This window comes from Neolamprologus multifasciatus, chromosome 1 (genome assembly GCF_963576455.1).
Source record: "Neolamprologus multifasciatus chromosome 1, fNeoMul1.2, whole genome shotgun sequence".
NCBI classification, from domain to species: domain Eukaryota; kingdom Metazoa; phylum Chordata; class Actinopteri; order Cichliformes; family Cichlidae; genus Neolamprologus; species Neolamprologus multifasciatus.
Window position 1 is genome coordinate 18,539,600 of NC_140439.1, and position 22,644 is coordinate 18,562,243.

A 22,644-nucleotide genomic window follows, 5' to 3' on the forward strand; every position below is an offset into this window, starting at 1 on the left:
TATGCTCTCATGTTTTCAACGTCTCTGAAGGCACCTTCTTCAGTCTGGCCCAGATAATCTTATCACAGAAAAAACACCGCTCTCTGAAATAACTCTACATGGGAAGACAGTGGCATATTTCATTATCAAATTGTAGCAACAGGTTGTGAACATTAAGTTAATAAACCTGCCAGTCAAAACTGTAGTCTATTTTCAGACAGTAATTACAGATCTCAGCTGTAACTTTGAATCTTGTTTAATGCTTTTAATCACCCACAAACGTTCAAATTAGGGCTGTGCGATATGACCAAAATCTCATATCACAAAAATGTAACATTTTCTGTAAATTCTTTGTAGAATCTCGGGCAGCTCGTCTTGCGGGAAGTGTTTCCAGCTGCGCGTCATGTAGCTGGAGTCGAGTGTTTTAACCGATGCATGAAACTATACATTTTTAGACATAAGTTGTAAAGGCTTCTTTCCGTTTTCTTTGTGAGTATTTATTACAGGCCTGAAGTAGTTAGCCTGTTCTAACGTTTGAGTCTAAGGTTTATTTTTTAGCACCTGGTGGCTCTTTTTTGAATTCTCAGCCATAAATAATCTGCTCTTTCGCGTGATTCGGTTTATTTTGAAAAGTCTCAACAGGATCTTGAGCTTTATTGTGAAAGGTTTATGTGGAGCATAAACAAGCGGACACGCGTTACCGTCGTTGTTGCTAACCACAACGCAAAAAAACAGGCGCTTGTCCGTCCGTAGTGTGGTTATATTAATATAAGAGAAAGAGAGAACTTTAAGAAATTAATATAGCCACTACAATGACCATCAAAACGATGAAAAAATATTGCCGTAAACAGTTTATTTTGCGTTTAGACGTTTTTATATCGTCATCCGATATATATTGTTATATCGAACAGCCCTAGTTCAAATCTGTTTTTGGAAAGAGTCACTGCAAGCTATCACGAATGTTTGACTGTAGTTTTTGATGCCAAGGGCAAAACATACAATTATTAGGTTTGGGGGTCATTCAATTACGTTAGGGCCAGGTACATTTGGACAGGTTTGTACACATCAGACATGGACTTTACATAACATCTCACTGGGGAAATTCATTTGTTACAGCAGCACAAGGGGCATAAAGAGAAAAGTGAAAACACCTAAAAATACTAAAATGCGCAGAAAAGAAGCAGAGCTTCTACAACAACCTTCGTGGTTCTCCATAACCTCGTTTTATGATAAACTCTGGCATGTGTGTGATACACAGGACAGATTTTTCTCACTGTTTTTTGTGAGTCTTTTGTAAAACGTGAAGACCTGCTGCTCTGAATCCTTTGAATGTTTCTTTCATTTAACGAGCAGTAGTTTTCACCCTGCAATAATGCTGCTTGGTAACTTCATGACAAGTTGGAAAGGAACATACAGTATGTACAACATTATTTTAGACATTATTTTAGCATGTATTATAAAATACTGACAGGAAGAGTTTCTCATCCCTTAATAAATGAAATCATCATTTAATTTTTATTTGATAATCTGAAACAACCTAAGAAATCTAGAAGAGGGCAAACACATTTTACTTTACTGTACATTCAGCAGATGTTTAAGTTGCCCTGACCTCAATTACAGAGGACAGTTTGAATTCAGGCAGATCCAGTTGATGAATACGACGGTTTCAATGCTGCTCCTTTCCCCGTCTTTCTTACTTCCTCCCTCCCCGAGCGCCGCCTCAGAGCCATTCTTTATTGCCACCCATGATTAATGCAGCTATGAATGGGTTTCTCTTTCACCCAAGCACTGTGGGAGAACGGCTTCTTTCGTTCTTTCTCTCTTTCTTCCTTTGCCATTTTGCTTTCTTCCCAATGTGACCTGATTTAGTCACAGAGTGTGAAACTGATTTGGACTCATTTGCATGCTAATTCCATAAAGAGAGGTGAAATGATGTGTAAGTATCACCTCGCTGATTCTAGGAGACACCGTCGCATTTGGAAGAAATAATGTGCAGTATAAAGTCGATAATTCACAGACTCATTGTTCAGAAATCCAACCAGGGAACAGCACGAAGGGACACACCTTTAAGTGCTATACAACATTTTCACAGTTACGTGCAAAAAGAGGTAAAATGCTTGCACTGCTGTGTAGAAAATGCCGTTTTTAATGTTGGTATTACTGCATTGTGTTTGTTTTTTTCATGAAGTTCATGCTTTCATATACACATTATGTCTTGAAAGTCAAGGTTTTCTTCTAATCAGCTCATTAAAAGGTTTGAATTAATTCTATGTTTGTGTGTTTACTTTAATTCTAATCCACGAATATGTGGCCAGTAATTCTGTCTGGAGCCAGTCTCCCAGTTTAGTTCAGCATCCTCCCCTTCATCCTCTCATCAATATCTTTTCATTGTATTTTTATTAAAAGAATGTAATAAATTAATTACTACACTGAAGATGCCTCAATTAGACAATATACCTGTGTAGCAGATGCCACTTGTCTGCTTTGAAGAGCTCCAGACAATGTGCTCTTGCTCTTCACACCTGATTCAGCATGGTGTCATTTTGAAAACACAGGAGCGTGTAAACACTTCCTTCTGGCCTGAAACATTTCTCGCCAACTTTCATGCCTCAAGTCGTCCGTCACTGCTTTGAAATTGATTACTTGAAGGTGCTGGCCACTAATGCACTGAAGGAGGTGAAGAAAAGTTTCACCCAATCAGGAGACTCTGGTTTTTGCAAACGAACAAGAGGAAGACGAAAGAAGCCTGTTGTTGACGAGAAGGATAACATGTAGAGCCAACAGGTTATTGGTTATTTTCTTCATCTTTTCCTTTATCTATAAATACAAACTGCGGTAAACGTTGCATGCTATCTATATACCAACCGAAGCATCACAGAGCTGCTGAGATTCAAACAACAGTTCAAAGATAAGCTTATACTTTAAGAACTGTCACAAACTATGAAACAAACATCCTCCTAACAGTGTTAACCACGCCCGATTGATCCACTGAACGTGACCTGGATTTATCCGTGCTCCTTCACCTGTTAGAGCAATAACACTAAGTCTGACCCCTAAGTCAAAAGCTGGCAGATAATCAAGAGAAATGCTTGGTCAAGTCACTTCAGACTACCATAATGGCTGCATTGATGATAACATTGGCTCTAAAATCAAAGACGACCGGACTTTAAAAAATGCATTTAACAGGGGAAGACACAGACCACACTTTCAAGGAAATACTGAAATTCAATGAGACACGGCTGTCCAAACAAATGAAGGAACACTGATACGGCTGTCGTATTCATGGGCGTAATCAAGAGCTGGACAACAGAGCCTGACCTAACTCGACCTAAGTCCTTCAGGATATTCATGGTTCATTCAAAGACATCTGACAGTAGATGTTAAACAGCCTGGCATTTTATATGGTTAAGACAGAGAGAATTATCTTTCACCAGCTTCATGATTTAGAATCACTTAGGATAAATATGTTGTGCCATTATGATTTTTTATTATTTAAAAAGGACAACTTTGTAATGATTGTCAAATTGAATATGTCATGAGGCTATCTTGGGAGCAGTATTCTCATCATTGTGTTATGGTGAGTCAAATCTTGTCTCCTCTGAGTTTTGATGCTGTAATCAAGCCCACAAATGAACCAGAAAACCATTTCTGGTTGTGACAAAGACTGAATTTTGATTAGACTACAAACTTAAAAAAAAGAAGAAGAAAAAACAGCTGGCGTAAGCTGAAAAGCACAAGATTAAAGTCTTTGCTGCGCATCCAGAGCAGCCAGTGAAGCTGTGTAGGGAAAATGATGAACACTATACTATTGCTGGACGCTGCTTTTTCATATTACCTTTAGGAAGCACAGCCGGTAGGAAGAGAAAGGTGCAGCATATTTTAAATGACTACATGTAGATGTCCTTCTGTCAGCTCTAATTTTCAAAATGTTTTTCTTCATATTGACTATTTTGGCTGGCTGCAACAATTTTTTCTGTATTTTAATCTAATTTAAGCCCCATATGGTAGACTGCCAAACAAAACAACATTGCATTTAAAACGCACATACCTCTACCAAGGATGCGCTCTCCTCTAAATATGTATTAACAGCTTAAATGTTTAGACTTATTTTTAATCTCCATGCAAATCTAAATCTGAGTGAGTGAAGACTGAGCAATGATGAGCAATCCCACTGACGTCTGGTGGGTGGGGGGGAGCCAATCAGTCCTGACAAAAATTCACAAAATGAGCACGACCTTTTAACACTGAGATGTTTAATGATGCTGCGTAATGAGTTCAAATTACATGCTAGAAACCATGAAAATCATCAGGCATTTGTTATGCAGTACACAAATACACATGAGGTAGCAGGATAATAAAAGTTAAGCTAAGCTTGCTCAAAAGACGACTTTTTGTTGTTTTTTAAGATATTACTTTGGATTTTAGTTGCTTTTTCTTTAAATTACGGCACCAAAACTAATTTAACAAAATCAGCAGAGGTTTACACAGTCCACCCTTTGAAACTGTGTGAATAGCTGCCACCACTGCATTAAGTGTTATTAAGAAATCATGTTAAGAAGAAAAAAAGCAATCAGACTCTGGCTGCTCATTTTGATTCATATATGTTTTGTCCCTGTGTTGCACAGCTCTTCGCTTGTGAAGCTGAGAAGAAACGAGACTGACTCTAGCGATGATGCCATCTGGATATAAACCCTCCATAGATGGTGAATAATTGAACAACTCATACCGACAGGAGAATATGACAGCAGAGCAGTGATCTCAAAAGCTTTCAATGATCAGACTGCTTTCTGCCACTAGGCGCTTCTCAGTCAATACCAAAAGATCCAATTTGACGGCGTTTGTGAAGTAGTGTGGGATCATGGGAGTTTTGTCACATTGCTAATGTCATGATAACTGCTTGCTTAACATTAAACAGGTGGACCGATGACATTGAGGTGGACTACACATACAGCCACGTGGTGAAGTCAAGCAAAAAGTAGCCTAGTAGTGATATCCATGTCCAAATAATCACACTAAAATGAACTACATGCGAATTTATGAATGCTGTAGTAACATTATTACAATGGTTGTCTATAGGTGCTAAAGGGGAAACGACTGCATTGACAGACAACCAAAAATTAAATGGCCCTTACACTGAAATAAACACATTTCTCTGGGTTTGTACATTATTGAAGGCATTTCATATTGTAAATATATATAATTTATCAGATTGTGCAAAAGCCAACCCGAATAACTTAATGTTTTGCTGGCAAAGTTTGTGCAGTGACTTCCTGAAAATGTGCAAATGTTCATGGAAATACAGTATATAAGGCAAATATCTACAATTCTAAGAAGGTTGTAAGTCAATGTTTGGTGTGATCACCTTTATTCTTCAACACAGTCCGAACTCTCTTAGGCAAACATTCTTGTAATTTCTTTAAGCAGTCTTCAGGAATAGTTCTCCAGTCTTCTTTAAAGACACTCAAAACTCTTTTTTGACAAAACCTCCACCACTGGCTAACAGAGCCATGACAGATCCCCCACCATGTTTTAATAGTGCCTGTAGACATTCACTGTTATAACTCATTCCTGACCTCCTCTGTAGATATTGATGACAATTTGAGCCAAATACTTCAAATTTAGATGCAACACTCCATCAGACTTGTTACTGCTGATTTTCAGTCCAGTTCTTGAGTAATTCTTGAGTAAAGGTTAATTCTAACCTTCCACCGAGCCCATTTCTGATGAGGCTTCAGTGAACAGCAGATGGATCAACTGTTTCTTAAGACTTTCAGATACTGTCCTACTGGCTATATTGTTTTCAGGCATGATCATTTTCTTTTTTTGTCCTCCACCTCTCCAGTTTCCTCAATTTTTTCAAGGACACATTGCACACCATGCCTAGACATGCTATATTTTCATCTATTAGCTCTCTGGGAATCACCTTGTTAGGTCCAAGGACTGAAGTGAAAATGAGTGAAAAAGCAGCCAATGTCCAAAGCAAAACTTTGACAGTTCTTCAGAAGCCTGAAAAAGTATTATTTAATGCCACTTAACAGAATTACCAAAAAATTACCAGAAAGTCTGACTCCTTGGAAGCAAAATATACAGAAGTAAGAGGTGACTGGAGACAGGCCTGGACATCTACCGACAGTACTGAGAGAGTCAGTATTGCTGCAAAATATCAGATGTTGTAGTCCAAAACCTGGCTTGGAGACAGACTGGTGACCAGGCTATGTTTTACAGGTAGGATAGGCTCCAGCCTAACTATGACCCATTAGACAAGCATTTAAGCAAATGGATGTAATGATTGTAGTGCAAACCAAAAATTGAATAAATTATGCATTGATATAAACAGGTAAGAGATTCATGTCTTTGGTTGGTTTCTCTGTTTGAACGGAAGTCATATTAATTTAAATTCATTTTAAAGGGGATTACGGAAACAAGCTCTGAGCTGTTTGCTAGTTAACATACAGACACATTGTGGTTTGTAGATTGTCTGCTTCATGCTAAATTCTGTCTAGGAACCTCCAAAAGTTGATTCTGTTCATCTGTTTCGTCACTCATCCAAGTGACTTCTTCAGTCTCAGCTGACTGCAGGTTTCCCCAAATCTTATAAACAGTACATTTGCATAATGACTGAAACCAGTCCACTGAAGGGACAATGGGCTGGGAGGTCAGTTCCTTAATCATAATTATGCAAATTCTCATGACCATTGATCAACAACCACTGACCAAAACCCACTGATCAAAGACCACTGATCAATGGCCATGAGTAACATTCACAGAGAGTCGGGGAATGGCTGCAATCACAGCATTGTAAGATGGCGAAAGATGTACCCTTAGGCCCCCTCCTCGATTCAGAGATGGTCTTTCCCTTTTCACGTAAATGGCCTCCTTGACTCTGCGCTCAAACCAGCGTTCCTCCCTGTCCAGGATGTGTACATCCTCATCCTTGAAAGAGTGTCCACTGGCCTGTAGGTGTAAATAGACTGCAGAGTCCTGGCCTGACGAGGTAGCTCTTCTGTGTTGTGCCATCTGCTTCGCCAGAGGTTGTTTGGTTTCTCCGATGTATAAATCCTGGCAATCCTCCTGGCACTTAACATCGTACACTATGTTACTCTGTTTGTGTCGGGGACCCGATCCTTGGGGTGGAACAATTTTTGGCGCAGCGTGTTTTGGGGTTTAAAAGCCACAGAGACCCGGTGTTTAGAAAAAATGCATCTCAACTGTTGCGATACTCCTGACACATATGGGATCACTACAGGTTTTTGCTTGGGCAGCGGTTGTCTTGCTGGAGCTTTCTTTAGGTGCCTTTCCCGCTTTGACAAAAGTCCAGCTGGGATAACCACATTTACTCAGGGCCTTCTTGATGTGCTATTCTTCTACCTCCCTGGCCGCTGTGTCAGTGGGGATGGTGTTCGCTCTGTGTTGTAGGATTTGGGGAAACCTGCAGTCAGCTGAGAGTGAAGAAGTCTCTTGGATGAGTGACGAAACGTTTCTCCCACAAAACGCTACGTCCAGATGAACAGAATCAACTTTTGGAGATTTACTTTCCTGGATGATTGAGAATGCATCAAGACGTTCTGTGTAGGAAATTTGCTTCCTCTAATTTTTCACCCAATGTAACAACACTACAGCACCAGACTGTAGAGAAAGGCCATCATAAGTCATGATTTCATTTTAATGGCACGTGAAAATGAACAGATACTGTATATCCGTAGGTTTGATCTTGGAATGTTTCGCTCAAGGGCACGATAGTCTTTTATTGTATCTTCAGTTAGGCAAACTTTATGAACAGATTACAAACTGTAAACATTTTGCATATGAAATCCACAGCTTACAGACCAAATCTTTTAAGAAGATATTGCTCATGATATCATGTAATGCAGCGGTCCCCAACCTTTTTTGCACCACGGACCGGTTTATGCCCGACAATATTTTCATGGACCGGCCTTTAAGGTGTCGCAGATAAATACAACAAAATAAAACTAGTACCGGTACCGAAAAAAAGAAGATTTATTCATAACACACGTGAAAAGACCCAGGAAAACTGAGTAAACGATAAAAACGATAACAAAATAATGTTGAAAACCGATAAAAACCCTGAAAACTATACATTTCACACCTGAGCCTCAACTCTTGCGGCCCGGTACCAAACGACTCACGGACCGGTACCGGTCCGAGGCCCAGGGGTTGGGGACCGCTGATGTAATGGATATTGAAATTCCCCAATGGCACAGCAATCCACAATGCTAAGACAGACTCATTTATGTTTAAATGAGTCTAAATGAGCAGCTTATTCATGATTTAATCACAGATTTCCAAATACTAATTATCTTTTATTATTTCCGCTGCAGGGCTAGAGGTTGTTGCCCTCTTCTGGCTTTCCCCCAGAGTCCAATCTGGTATCCTGCGACTGCAGCCTTGAACAAGATCCCAACAGGCTGCAGAAAAGGTGACTGTCCTTCACTGCAGGTGCTACACAGAAAACGATTCCCGCTCTGAGATAAAGCAGGGGTGGTGGTGGAAGAGCCACGCACAGGAGGATGTTATAGAGAAAGCGCGGCCCTGAAGGTGGAAGGTGATTGGGGAGGGGTCGGCTGGTTGGAGGGGGTGATAATGATAAAAACCTGACATCTCTGCTCTAAACACGCCAGCGAGTTCACATGCTGTGCACATCCTTATGAGTATCTGTCATGGCTCTCCAGGGGCCCTTTACTTCCTTTAATAGCCATAAATTACTCTCCTCTCTCTGCACTTATCCTCCACAGTCCTGTTCATCACCCTCTTCCTGAGCTGAACACAGCCATTGTTCTTCTCTTTCAGTCTGTTGCACAATCCCATCTTTAACCTCTTGACTTGTACCAGTTTTATAAATTTCTCCTCATTTTTTCCTCTGCCTGCACACTAACAAATTGCAAAGATTAGTAAATCAGTTATAAAGCATTTAGATTTTTTGGCAATGGGTGATATGTGGCTGCAGGATTGCTTTTTTATAATCATGGGTAAGATGCTGCAAATGTATCTATATAATGTCAGTGACCTACTATCCAAACGCTTTCATTGTATGTTTGTAGATTGTGAACATAATCTTATCATGGCCTGTTTCACAGATCAAACGACGCCACCTGATCATGCCACAGAGATTCACTATATAATACTGAATGGCTGTATCACTGCGAATCCTTTAAGGCTTATGTAACTCGTAATAACATTACGGAGCTTAAAATCTATCCGACTGTGGGTCAGCATCGACATTGCCGCTGCTGCTGTCAGGGAAGTCAACAAAACAAGAGTTGTACTATAAACAGCTAAAAAGGGGGATGCCATACAACTGGATGATGGCTACACTGAAACTCATTCTGCATGTCTGGATCAGGGTAGATGCTGCGTGATACAAAGCAGAGCCTGTGAGCCTGTCCCCTGCTCCCTCTGAACACAATGAACAGCCAGACTCAATGCTGTCAGCATCTGTCCTCACCAGCATCTGTGGCTGGAACTGCATGATACACAAATCTAATATTAAACACAGGCTTCAGATACATTCAAGTTTGCTTAACTTGATTTCAAGTAAAGGGATATAACAGTATAAGTGGTGGGGACTAAAGCACCTTACTTGTTTTTAACTTTACTTCCTTAACCTAATATCTCATTCAATTACTAGGCACGTGTGGGGAAATGGCATGGATGGGGTATATTTATAAGAAAATGGGCACATATCATGGAAAACGGGCCATTTCCACAAAGAGAACTGCACACGCCTGAGGTTTCCACCCCCTTAAATAAAACGATGCTGGAAAAGATGTGTGCCCATTAAGGACATCCACATTTAATGACCTTCCTCGTCTCGTGAGAAACTAAAGGCCTATTTGCAATATAAGTACAATCGATCATTTTAGGCGTAGACTCGGCTGCGCATGGATGAATCACCGAGAATTGTAGCAGCAGGTCTGAGCAGACCTACTCCGAGCTTCTTTTTTTTTCTTTTTAACTGAGCTGTCCGTGAGAACAAGCACTCTGAATCATAAACTTCGACAGCAAGAAACGATTTCCCTCAAAGCTCAGCGCCCCGTTGTTAACACTGATGCTAAAGGCAGATCCACGGGGTAGGGCGATCAGCATCCATGCACCCTGTCCCCCCTCCCCGATGCCTGGGAGGAAGGCGTAGAGGTTGTAACCGTTACCGGGGATCAACCGTGCTTGTATCTTTTCTTAATAAAAACAAAACAAAACACATCCTACCTGGAAAATGTCATATGCTGCTCAAGTCACCTCGTGTTGAGATTGGCGAGAGATGGAGCTGGCTGGTCGCGCATCACTCGGTGTGCGTGCGTGTGTGCGTTTGTGTGTGTATCACCGACAGAAAGCGTACGGAGTACAGCGGCTGGCAGCGGAACCCCGGAACGAGCATAACGCAAAGCGAGCCCTCTGCGGTTGTCTGGTCGGCACAAAAAAAAGAAAAGAAAAGAAAGAAACAGTCACGCAAGAGCCAGCTACCCCACCCGAGTGGCAGTTCGAACTACACCGTCACTGTTACATTACAAAGAGGGCTTAGGTGGTGTCGCTCACAGTGTATAACCACTGGAAACAGGAAATCGAGCGTCCACATCCCGACAAACTAATGTGGGACAAACACAGTATTTGTGTGGGGCAAAGTGGGACAGTTAAAAGAACTGGGAGATAGTCAAATACATCTAAATGCAAGGTCAAATGATTAGCCCACCTAGGTGCTCATGTCCCCCAATGCCTAGTATGTTGTTATGAAGTTTGAATATGATCCATAAAAAATGTGGGTAATATAAAGTTTTTACTGATTCTCACCTTTAGTGTGACCTTGAGCCAATTTTTAACAAAATTAAATTAGCTCTAGCTTATTTATATCTGTCATCACACAAAATGTGAAGATATCTTGAAAACTGTGGATGCTAGACTGCTAACAAATAGACAATCAATCAATCAATCAATCAATCAATCAAACAATCAAACTTTGACCGTTTAATAAATTAAGTTTCTGATAATAACTCGATAATAACTCAAAGCTCTGTTTCCAGAAGGTGCCATAGATAAAACCTCTAAACAATGTTACTACCAAAAGGTGATTCATTTTTGAACTCTTTTAATGGCACAGGAACATGAATGGTTTATTAGTGTATACAGAAAGACCATATGCAAAAATATTGTTGAAAAATAATACAACCCTGTATGTAAAAGTTGGTTCACTGTGTGAGATACGTAAAAACAGAATGCAATACTTTGCAAAAATGTCTAAATCCTTTATTTCTTTATAATGGTTAAAAGACAGCATAAGAAATGTTGACACTGATCAGTAAACCACTGCATGTCATTTGAAAAGCTTAAACTGAGAACAAAAACATATTAAAAAGGGCCAAGTACCTCCTGTTGCTTCAGAAATGATGTTCATTTTCTATTATTAATTTTGCAGCCTTACAGCCCTGTGCCTGCATAACGTTATTACCACATTAATATGCTTGTTGATAAGCTGAGCTGATAGCTTGCGCCACACTGAATATAAGTACAATAAATAATTCCAAAAGATGATAGCAAATTTTGGTGAGTCTTTAAAGTCAGAATCAGAAATAAATCAGGAAGCAGATTGTAAAATTGACATAAAAATGTATTTTTAACTGATTCGCTAACTAACTGTGTAGACCACAGCTGATCCATCTTGAACTTTATTGCGTGTAGAAAAAAAAAAGATTGATGTGTTTTCACATCAATTATAGAAGCAGTAGTTAAGTGACAAGAACAATTTTCTCTACAAACGCCACAGCCTCAGGTTTCAGACAGAAGACAGCACTGTCACCCAGTGGCTGCTCCTGTGCATCACAACTGAGTCAACAACTAAAAGCACTGCCAGAGATGGGGGAGGCTGAAATCTGACACAGAGAAGCAGACTGGAATGTTTAAGAACACTGATGCTTTGTGTGTCATACACTGGAAAAATGGGACTTCTTAGCACTATCATTAATGAATATATTTTGATTACTTTGGTCAAATTTGTGCTAAATAATCAATTTGACAATATACTTTAGGATGGTTGCTAATGGTAAAGAGGCTGAAAATAAGAGATGGGGAACCAAAGCCCACACAGCAACAACATGAAAAATTTCTTGTCCAAACTATCCTGGCATCTTGTTCATGAGTAAGGGAGAGGGGAGATTGAAAGATGAATTGGTGTGGTCTCTGCAGGAATATGGGCACTGTACTGGTCCAGTGTGGTAAAGAGAGACCTGAGCATAAAAGGGAAGCTGCCAGTTGACATTCCTACCCTCACGTATGGTCATGAGCTCTGGGTAATGACTGAAAGAACAACGCTGTGTAAACAAGCAGTGGAAATGAGCTTTCCCCAAAGCATGGCAATGTGAGATGTTCTGGCCATGTCCTACTGGGGGTGATTGTGGCTCAAGAGTTGGGAGTTCGCCTTGTAATCGGAAGGTTGCCGGTTCGAGCCCCGGCTTGGACAGTCTCGGTCATTGTGTCCTTGGGCAAGACACTTCACCCGTTGCCTACTGGTGGTGGTCAGAGGGCCTGGTGGCGCCAGTGTCTGGCAGCCTCGCCTCTGTCAGTGCGCCCCAGGGTGGCTGTGGCTACAATGTAGCTTGCCATCACCAGTGTGTGAATGTGTGTGTGAATGGGTGGATGACTGGATATGTAAAGCGCTTTGGGGTCCTTAGGGACTAGTAAAGCGCTTTGGGGTCCTTAGGGACTAGTAAAGCGCTATATAAATACAGGCCATTTACCATTTACTGAGAAGAGGCCCTGGGGTAGGCTCAGGAGACAATCGAGAGATTACTGGAAGTGCCCCGGGGTCACTGTAGCACCGGATCAGAAGGACAGCTGACAGTATTTGGTTTTAAAAAATGTTTCTGTGGAAATGATGGACCTGACACCAACAGCTTTTGCAATTTCACACGTTTTTTATTTGTTCAGTGTTTTTTTAATGGGCAACTTTCCTGCTTCCCCGCTTGTACCACACACACCACCCCACCTCAGGTCCCGGCACATCTTTTACAGGGGAGATGTGATCATCACAGCACAGAAACAGCTTTAGTGAAGGTTACAAATAATCTTCTTATGGCCTCTGACAGTGGACTCATCTCTGTGCTTGTCCTGCTAGACCTTAGTGCAGTGTTCGATACTGTTGACCATAATATCCTATTAGAGGGATTAGAACATGCTGTAGGTATTACAGGTACTGCGCTGCAGTGGTTTGTATCATATCTATCTAATAGACTCCAATTTGTGCATGTAAATGGAGAGTTCTCTTCACACACAGTTCCACAGGGTTCAGTGCTAGGACCAATTCTGTTTACATTATACATGCTTCCCTTAGGCAGTATCATTAGAAGACATAGCATACATTTTTACTGCTATGCAGATGACACGCAGCTCTATCTATCCATGAAGCCAGGTAACACACACCAATTAGTTAAACTGCAGGAATGTCTTAAAGACATAAAGACCTGGATGGCCGCTAACCTTCTGCTTCCTAATTCAGATAAAACTGAGGTTATTGTACTCGGCCCTGAAAATCTTAAAAATATGGTATCTAACCAGATTCTTACTCTGGATGGCATTACCTTGGCCTCCAGTAACACTGTGAGGAACCTTGGAGTCATTTTTGACCAGGATATGTCCTTCAACGCACATATTAAACAAATATGTAAGACTGCTTTCTTCCATTTGCGCAACATCTCTAAAATTAGAAATATCCTGTCTCAGAGTGACGCTGAAAAACTAGTTCATGCATTTATTACTTCCAGGCTGGACTACTGCAATTCATTATTATCAGGATGTCCAAAAAAACTCGCTGAAAAGCCTTCAGCTAATCCAAAATACTGCAGCAAGAGTACTGACAGGGACTAGAAAGAGAGAGCATATTTCTCCTGTTTTGGCTTCCCTTCATTGGCTTCCTGTTAAATCCAGAATTGAATTCAAAATCCTGCTCCTCACATACAAGGTCTTAAATAATCAGGCCCCATCTTATCTTAATGACCTTGTAGTACCATATCACCCTATTAGAGCACTTCACTCTCACTCTGCAGGCTTACTTGTTGTTCCTAGAGTATTGCAGTTGACTTGACATTTATTTCATATATTTAAAAATAAATGTCAAACTGAATGAAGGCACAGGACTATAAACTGTGCTGCTGAACTCCATTTGATCCTTCATTAGATCATCAGGTACACAGATCTTGCTTTAGCCTGCAGGTGGAGGGAGCTCTCTGTGGTGCTGAAATATAGTACCGTTGAGTTGTAACTATTCCAGAAAAGATAACCAGAGCTAACAGGATGGCGCATTTATGAGATAACACATGTTTCTGTCACAGCAGCACAAAACAAGCAAACCGGGGGGACAGGAGAAGGGTAAAATGGGTGGATGGGTTTGGCAGCAGGATCACAGGGACAGGCAAAAGGCAAAGTCCATAAACAGATAGGGAATTAAAACTGGGTAGATGAGCACACAAATGACTGGAAAGCTCCAGTGGAAATACAGCTGGATAGACAATCTGGTTTAAATGAATGAAACCAGTATAAACACTGAGGGAGTTAAAGGAATCGGGAATGGGTCACTGGATAGATGTGGGGAACCAGGTGAGCACAAAATGACACATGAAAGGCAAAATCAGGCATGAATGAAATAATGAAGAGAAGGAATGTCACAGAAACAGTGTGATGTTGCATGAAGTCAGTGATTCAGTGCTGTTTGAGAACTGGTAGCATTGAGTATAGGGCAGTACTTATAGTATGCCACAAGTCTATGCCACCCTATTAGAGTACTTCGCTCTCGCACTGCAGGCCTACTTGTTGTTCCTAGAGTATTTAAAAGTAGAATGGGAGGGAGAGCCTTCAGTTTTCAGGCCCCTCTTCTGTGGAACCAGCTTCCAGTTTGGATTCGGGAGACAAACACTATCTCTACTTTCAAGATTAAGCTTAAAAATTTCCTTTTTGCTAAAGCATATAGTTAGGGCTGGACCAGGTGACTGAATCCTCCCTTAGTTATGCTGCAATAGACGTAGGCTGCCGGGGGATTCCCATGATGCATTGAGTTTTTCCTTTCCAGTCACCTTTCTCACTCACTATGTGTTAATAGACCTCTCTGCATTGAATCATATCTGTTATTAATCTCTGTCTCTCTTCTACAGCATGTCTTTATCTGTCTTCCTTCTCTCACCCCAACCGGTCGCAGCAGATGGCTGCCCCTCCCTGAGCCTGGTTCTGCCAGAGGCTCCTTTCTGTTAAAAGGGAGTTTTTCCTTCCCACTGTCGCCAAAGTGTTTGCTCATAGGGGGTCATATGATTGTTGGGTTTTTCTCTGTATCTATGAAGCGCCTTGAGGCGACTTTTGTTGTGATTTGGTGCTATATAAATAAAATTGAATTGAATTGAATTGAATCAGTTGATGGAGCTCAGGTATCTGAGCAACAACAAATTTGGGCTGTTTAACACACCATGTTTTCACTAACTCCAACACTAGAAACGTCTTCATACAGTTTTATTCTCCTGTAAGTCAATGAGCTTTGCGCTCAGTACTTGTTGGGAAGACCCTCAGGCCTGAAATGGTTGGGATCATTTCCGTCTCGCCCCCAACGATTTGCCGCCTGATCAGCTTCGGAGTCCTCAGCGCCATGACCCAGTCTCTCCTGCACCCACTCTCTGGTGTTACTAAAATGGAAATAGACAGTGAATCCACCTATCTTCAGTAAGTACGTTTCAGAACAACATCAGAAACTGAAAAAATGAGAGAAGCAGAATTAGCAGCCTTAACAAATTAGTGATTAGTTAATCAAAAATACAAATGAATTTCAGTAAAGTAGATTGTCAAACCTGATAACCTCAGCAGCCCATCTGCCTCCTGCTCCTCTCTGTGCAGCATCATAGTTTCCTCTGGCATGAAAGTATTTGTCTGAATCTTTCCAGTTGGCCTCCTTCATGTTGCTGTAGGCTCGCCACATATCACCAGCCCCTGATCAGAAGTACAGAAAACAGTACTGATAATAAATAATGACAACATTCACAATTAAAATACCAAAATCTGAGAAATATGACAGATTGTTGTTAGGTATTTAAAATGCCATATTTCTAACCTTTAGCTGCTTCAATTGGGAAATTATACCACTGGGCATTGGTTTCCACAATTAGAATGAGAAAAATCCCAGCCACAAGCAACTTCATGGCTGCAGAAGTCACAAAATTTAAATCTAAACTGCTTTTTTTTTTTTTTTTAGACACGGTTTAGACAAGTCTTTAGAGCTCACTGAATAACTTACTACTGAGGGACGCACTGGTCTTATATTCTGTTCTGTACGATCAATGTCATAGGATTACTCAATAATGGAAAGTTTTGGTCCATGTTTACAGAAAGGAAAGTTCAGCCAAACACACCAGGGACATTCAACAGTTGTGAAATCGCAGGTATTCACAGCTGTGAAAAAAAAGAACAAGCTTCATGTAAACCAAAACATCTGAGGGGTTTTTTGCTCATCATGAAAAATCTCTGTTCATTCCAATAAGCTCTGCTGCCTTACCTTTATCAATGTATGTGCAGCAATTTATTACTATTAAAGTTATTTATTCATTTTTAGATGTGTTAATGTTTGCTTGTTTTCTAGTTTCTTATGGTTATGTCGTCTTGAATTCAGAATGCAAATCCAGAGTTGTCAGGAAAATTTTGACAAAAATGATTGTTTATGATGTTGTTGCTGCTGCTGTTTTTGTCATTGATGCCTCAGGACGTGATTTTGCACGAGAGAAAGTCATGCACATGAGCACAAATGCACATATATATGTGTCTACTGGTACACGCTGGTGGTGCTACTGCTGTATTAGTTTGTGTGTTACACTTTACTGGAAAAAACCTATATGGGATTTCTTAATAAATGTAAAAAGGATTGATTGCAGTCTATTGCGATCTCTTCATGTTTCTTTTTAAAACATTTGCATGTTAGATTAGGCTTTTGGTTGTGTCAAGGCTGCGTCTGTGATTTTAGTTTTGTATTTTCCATCCATCCACATTTTGCCACATACTTATATGTCCGTGTATTCTTTGTAGTTATTTTCTAAATAGTTTTTATTGTTAAAAGCAGTTAAATCAGGTGGAGGAAGTGGTTGGGGAAAGGGAAGTCTGGGCTTCTCTGCTTGGTGAGTCACTAGATTTGTGGTAGAAAATGGATGAATGGATGGTTGGAAGGCATATGGTGAAGGCATCAAAGCATCATTAGACAAGATGAAATAATAAAATTAATAAAACTTGCAAACTAAGGATATTTCATCTCTGTCTTTATGTTAGTTTGATTTTCCCAGTTCAGAAAATAGTTTCAAGTAGCTTCTGTTTTTCCTCAAAAGTCTATGTTTTATTTTTATTTTAACTGGATATTTTTTCACATTTAGTTTTAGTTTTTATCTTAGTTTAGCTATAAATCTTCATAGTTATAGAAGACTAAAAGGAAAATATATTTGTTACTCATAATAGTTCATAATCTAAAAAAAAGAAGAAGAGAAGCATACAGTTATAAGTCAGAACGAAGGTAATGTAATGCACAATTCAAAGGCAACCTGCCAAAAATGCTGTAGCAGACCTCAAAGGAATATAAAGGAATGCTCACTTCAGTGACCTGAAGCATCTTTGTAGTAGAAAGAAGAGAGGATCAAAATACCTGCACAAATAATGACAGGGGGTAATATGTCATGTGATGTTGTTCATCTGAATTTGTTATCATCTTAAATAGACAGTAAAAATCTTACTTTCCAAGCTGCAGAATTTAGAGTTCATCTTTAAAGTTCACTGAATAACTTGTTTACAGGAACACTACTATTTTTATTCTGTTCAGAAACAAGCAGGGTCAGAGAAATGAAAGTTCAGCCAAGCCCACCGGTGTCCTGAGTGTGCAGCTGCAGGTTGGGGTTGTGGTGGGGATATTTAACTTGGCACTACTTTCTGTTCTTTTTAATGCTGTTCAAACCTGCATTGAATCCATAAGGGTCAACAGGATATGTTGTATTTAAAACAGAAAATCAGTCTACAGTTTATTTGATCAAACAACCAAACTATTATTTATTTATTTATTTTGCTTTGTTTTATGACAGGCTTTGATGCTGACAAAAACACTGCTCTGTTTTGAGCAGTGCTAAAGGTTCAAAGCAGCAGATGGCAGTAGAAGCCTACTGATTCCTGGCAGAGAAATATGTAATTCCTCCACTCATGTCACTATGACATGATATGATATGACATGTCATAGTGACATATCTTACACTGAAAAAAATCTATCACACAAATTCCTATATGCATGTATATATAATATTTATTTTTAACTTCCCTCTCACCCCTGCGGGTGGACTTTATCCGTGAAGCTCAGATTCTCTAACAGAGGCCCGGGAGCTTGAAGGTCCTACACAGTCTCTTTGCTGCTCATAGGGCTGTGCTCTTCTGGACAGAGATCTTGGATGTCATTCCTGGGATCTACTGGAGCCTCTTGCCCAGTTTGGGTGCCACTGCCCTGAGTGCCCACAGGGACCACTGTTGCTTTCGCATCTTCTCCCCAGCTCCTCTCTCAGCCATTTGTATATTTATATATACCAGGATTTCAATTAAAGAGCCGTGCATACTGGAACCATAAAACCTGTTACCAATACTGTTCATTTATGATGTTTGTGGCATAAACATTACATTGGGTGAATCATTTTTAAGCAGTCCACATGTTTGTTTTGCCAAGACTTGGGAGAACAAGCCTTGAGAACAATTTACAAAAAATAAATAAATAAAAAATTACATATTGAGATTGCCTTGTTAGACTTTGGATAGGGGTCACTTTAACACAAAATTTCAATAACTTAATGGCACTATTAGTGATCAAGTTAGCAAAGGACCCAATATGCAGGCCAAATGCAGACTCTCAGGATGGCAATTAAAAATGAACTTATGCAAAACTTAATGTGGTGGGAAAATCCTATGACTAACAAAAATTCAAAAACAAAAACAGCAGCTAAACAAATGCAAAGAATTATAATAAAAAGAAACCAAAGAGCGCAGAAACAAGATGGATGTGAAGAGGGGACGATAACAGAACACCTGAGACAGGTTTGACGCTTAAGGTACAGAAAAAGAAAAGAACAACAACTATAGTTGAATAATGATGAAATTAAACCAAATAAGAGACTGTTTCACAGTGTAGGTGTGTGGAGTGTTGAGCAGAGGATCTGAACAAAAGATGAGCTCTTTATTGGTTCTTTAGCAAATCCAAAATGTAACATAATCCAAGGAAAAAGTCCAAAAACACGAATTCGGAACCTGTACAGGGAAGCTAAACCAATAACGTACACGGATAACTCACTGGTGGACTAAGCAAAAATAGCAGGAACTGGAGACGGGTGGGGAAGAAGCCATTGCTAAATAAGATTAAGACAGGTAAAAGCAATCAATTCACCAATCAAGAAGTAAAAGTAGGAAGAGCCACCACTTAAACCAAACGTCTTAAGAAATACACAAAGGAGACTAATGCAGACATGGTTATTAACACTTCACAAGAAGTGCAAGACAAGAAAAGACCAAGAAACCAAACATAAACACTGGAATTAGAACCCAAATACTACAATAAAACCACACTCCTTGTATTAGAATAACATTAGAGACATGTGCCAACATCAAATCTCTAATTTTCACAAATTTTAAAATAGTGAGTTGGATTTTCTGTGATCTAATAAGTGCAGAACTTCATAAAGATAAAATAAGATAAGATAAGATAAGATATAAGATGAACCTTTATTCGTCCCACATGTGGGAAATTTGTTGTGTTAAAGAAGAAAGTGGACAGTGCAAAGTTACAGCAGCAAAAATGGGGAAAAACAACAGAATAAAAATGTTGTCAGAAAAATTACAGTTCATGGTATTTCACGTGTGTGTGTGTGTGTGTGTGTGTGTGTGTGTGTGTGTGTGTGTGTGTGTGTGTGTGTGTGTCTGTCTGTCTGTCTGTCTGTCTGTCTGTCTATGTATGTGTGGTCATCTGTGAAGTCTTTCTTGTGGAGTCTGACAGCAGTTCTCCGTCCCACATCATGGGTGCCGCAGCCTGCCGCTGAAGGTGCTGCTCAGTGCTGTCAGAGTCTTCTGCATGGGGTAGGAGATGTTGTCCAACAGGGATGGCAGCTTAGCCACCATTCTCCTGTCACTCTCTCTCTTTCTGTCCCCAGCGGAGATGCTGCCGCCCCAGCAGACCGCACTGTAAAAGATGGCTGAGGCCACCACAGAGTCATAGAAGGTCTTCAGGAGTGGGCCCTTCACTCCAAAAGACCTGAGCATCTGCAGCAGGTACAGCATGCTCTGCCTTTTCCTGTAGAGAGCATTTGAGTTGTGAGACCAGTCCAGTTTATTGTTCAGGTGAACACCAAGGTACCTGTAGCTATCCACAGCCTCAATATCAATACCTTGAATGTTTAGTGGCTGCAGTGGAGGATGTTTGTGCCTGCAGAAGTCTACCACCAGCTCCTTGGTTTTACTGGTTTGGATTGGTTTTAGTGTTGATCTGTAGGTAGTTCTGCTGACACTAGTCCATAAAGCCTTAATACTAAATAGTGACTAGAACTTAAATGCAACAAGACAAAAATCAAAACAGGAATCGAAAATCAAAATAATAATAATCAGGGAACCAAACAGAAAACGTTTAATACACTTGAATCCAAAGGTTCAAGTGAAACCGGGGGCACAACAGACCGAGAAGAAACCCAAAAAACAGAAACTCTACTGCTGTAGGGTTACACAAGCATCTCAGGGGTCTGTGAGTTAAAGCAGTGCATTGAAGATACAGCATATTACACTGTACTGCTTATTTTTCTCTCTCTTTTCTCACAAGCAAAACAGTTAGATCAGATTAAAACAAGAGCAATTAGGAAATTCAATACAAAAATGTTACTGGTGGCCTTCAAAATTAAATTGTGAAAAAGAAAGGAGACACTGTCAAATGACCAAAACACACATTAGGTCCAAGGATTTGTGTTGCAATCTTTCCATGCAATAATTTACCTTTGATTGTTGGATTTCTGCTTGGTCAGCTTTTGGTTAACTTATAAATAAATAAATTTCAAGTATACATGACAACAAATAATTAGAGAACCAATCACAGAGGATAAAGCAACCCCAGAACTTAATGCTATTACCACCACATTTCTCCAGAGAGATGGTATTAACCATGTGATAAACAGTAACTTGGAGTTCAGCCAGAAAGCTCTGTTTTAATCTCATTAGAGCAGACATCACTTTAGCTCTTCCCCTTAGTTCTTTAAACCTAAACCATATGGGGTTCTTTCCACTCCTGGTGGAAAGAGTGCCTTTCTAGCTGCTTTACAATGATGGAGTGGTGCTGAGATTATTGCCCCAATGCCTCGCCACAGTTATCGCAGAGATCTACAAAGAATACCTTGGTGCTTAGTACTTGTTTTTTGCCACAACATGCAGTCAGATCTGTAGGACCTCAGAGACACAGGTGTACCTTCCAGAAGGTTTCAGTCAGCTTCAGGGCCATTTGCCAAAGGGTGTAAAGTGTTGGAAGACTGACATTTTGTTTTTAAACTTGTAAAAGTTTCCAAGTATATATTTCCAGTTGTTCAAAATTGGCTACTGAGTTCTGAATGATGTACAAAATCAGTTTTATTTGTTTCATATTCTGCAAAATCATAAAAGCTGTCATTTGACTTCTGCACATTTGAGATAAATAGGCTGTAATGATATTCCCAGGGCTGCTTTAAACTAGCTCAGCTGTAATGTTTCTAACAGTGCTATTGATTGTGATATGATGAGTCTAAGATTACCTGGAATCTGAGCGCTCATGAATCACTCTTTTATTGTTTCAAATAAACCAACATCTCTCCAGACTGTGACGATATTTCGCAACGTCACCGAAAACGAGGGATTAAAGCACGGCTTGAGTTGGGCTGATGAATGTGTTGTTTTGTGTTCAGAGGAGGCACTGTGACAGGCTAATAAATATTCATCACAGTGACAGTGCGAAAAAATATGAAGCTGTGAGAGTGAGAAGGAGAAGTTTCCGTCCATATGCAAGGGAAGCGTATTTTTCAAGAATTAATCGAATGTTTATGCAACAGATTAAATGCATTCCACACTTGACATAAAGCAGAGGCAACAAAAGCTAAATCGTAAAACTATCTGTTTTACACAGATGCACAAAGCTCATACAAGATGTCAGAGGTGCTATCACAAGAAATGTGTCAGACAGAAATCTGCGTGATTGAACAACTGAACAAAGGTGTAACATTGAGTCAACATAGCAGAGCAGTCAACTGGCACTGAGCTTTTTGAGATAAAACACTGCTACATGCTGCAAATTGAAAAATGCTTTCTATCCCTGACATAAAATTTCACTGTTACTTCAAAGATAAAACTAAAAAAAATTCTGGGCCTCCCCTAAAACAATAAGAACATGGATGATTAACTTCTACACTTGAGCTGCACTATATTTACAGCAAGAAGCTGAAGATAGCTCTTCCAATGGGTAAAAAAAAAGCAAAAATAATGGTTAACTGGGGGTGCTTCTTCCTTACAAATTGGAATTGTTTGAAGTGGATGTGTAAAGTAATTTGAATTGATTTTCACTAAATGTGGTGCTGTACATTATGGCCAAACATCTTCACTCTGGTCCCATCTGTCTAGATGCAA

General features: G+C 40.0%; 2 protein-coding genes across 3 annotated transcripts in view; both read right to left on the bottom strand.

The window, feature by feature from the left end:
* The window catches only part of apba2b (amyloid beta (A4) precursor protein-binding, family A, member 2b), a 72,980-nt gene extending 62,461 nt beyond the window's left edge, over positions 1–10,519 (bottom strand). Inside the window, exon 1 of one of the 2 annotated variants that reach the window (XM_085180000.1) lies at positions 10,204–10,519. The gene's annotated coding sequence lies outside the window, so the exon portion shown is untranslated. The remainder of the gene's footprint in view (positions 1–10,203) is intronic. The other variant, XM_085181549.1, reaches the window with a different exon arrangement.
* A 4,915-nt stretch (positions 10,520–15,434) lies between these two features.
* Positions 15,435–16,247, bottom strand: saa (serum amyloid A). The gene is made up of 3 exons (XM_085137029.1): positions 16,070–16,247; positions 15,810–15,948; positions 15,435–15,647 (listed from the first exon to the last, which is right to left on the bottom strand). Exons 1-3 carry the CDS (start codon positions 16,155–16,157, stop codon positions 15,509–15,511), a joined length of 366 nt encoding a protein of 121 aa, XP_084993155.1. The 5' UTR covers positions 16,158–16,247; the 3' UTR covers positions 15,435–15,508.
* Between the last annotated feature and the right edge of the window lie 6,397 nt (positions 16,248–22,644).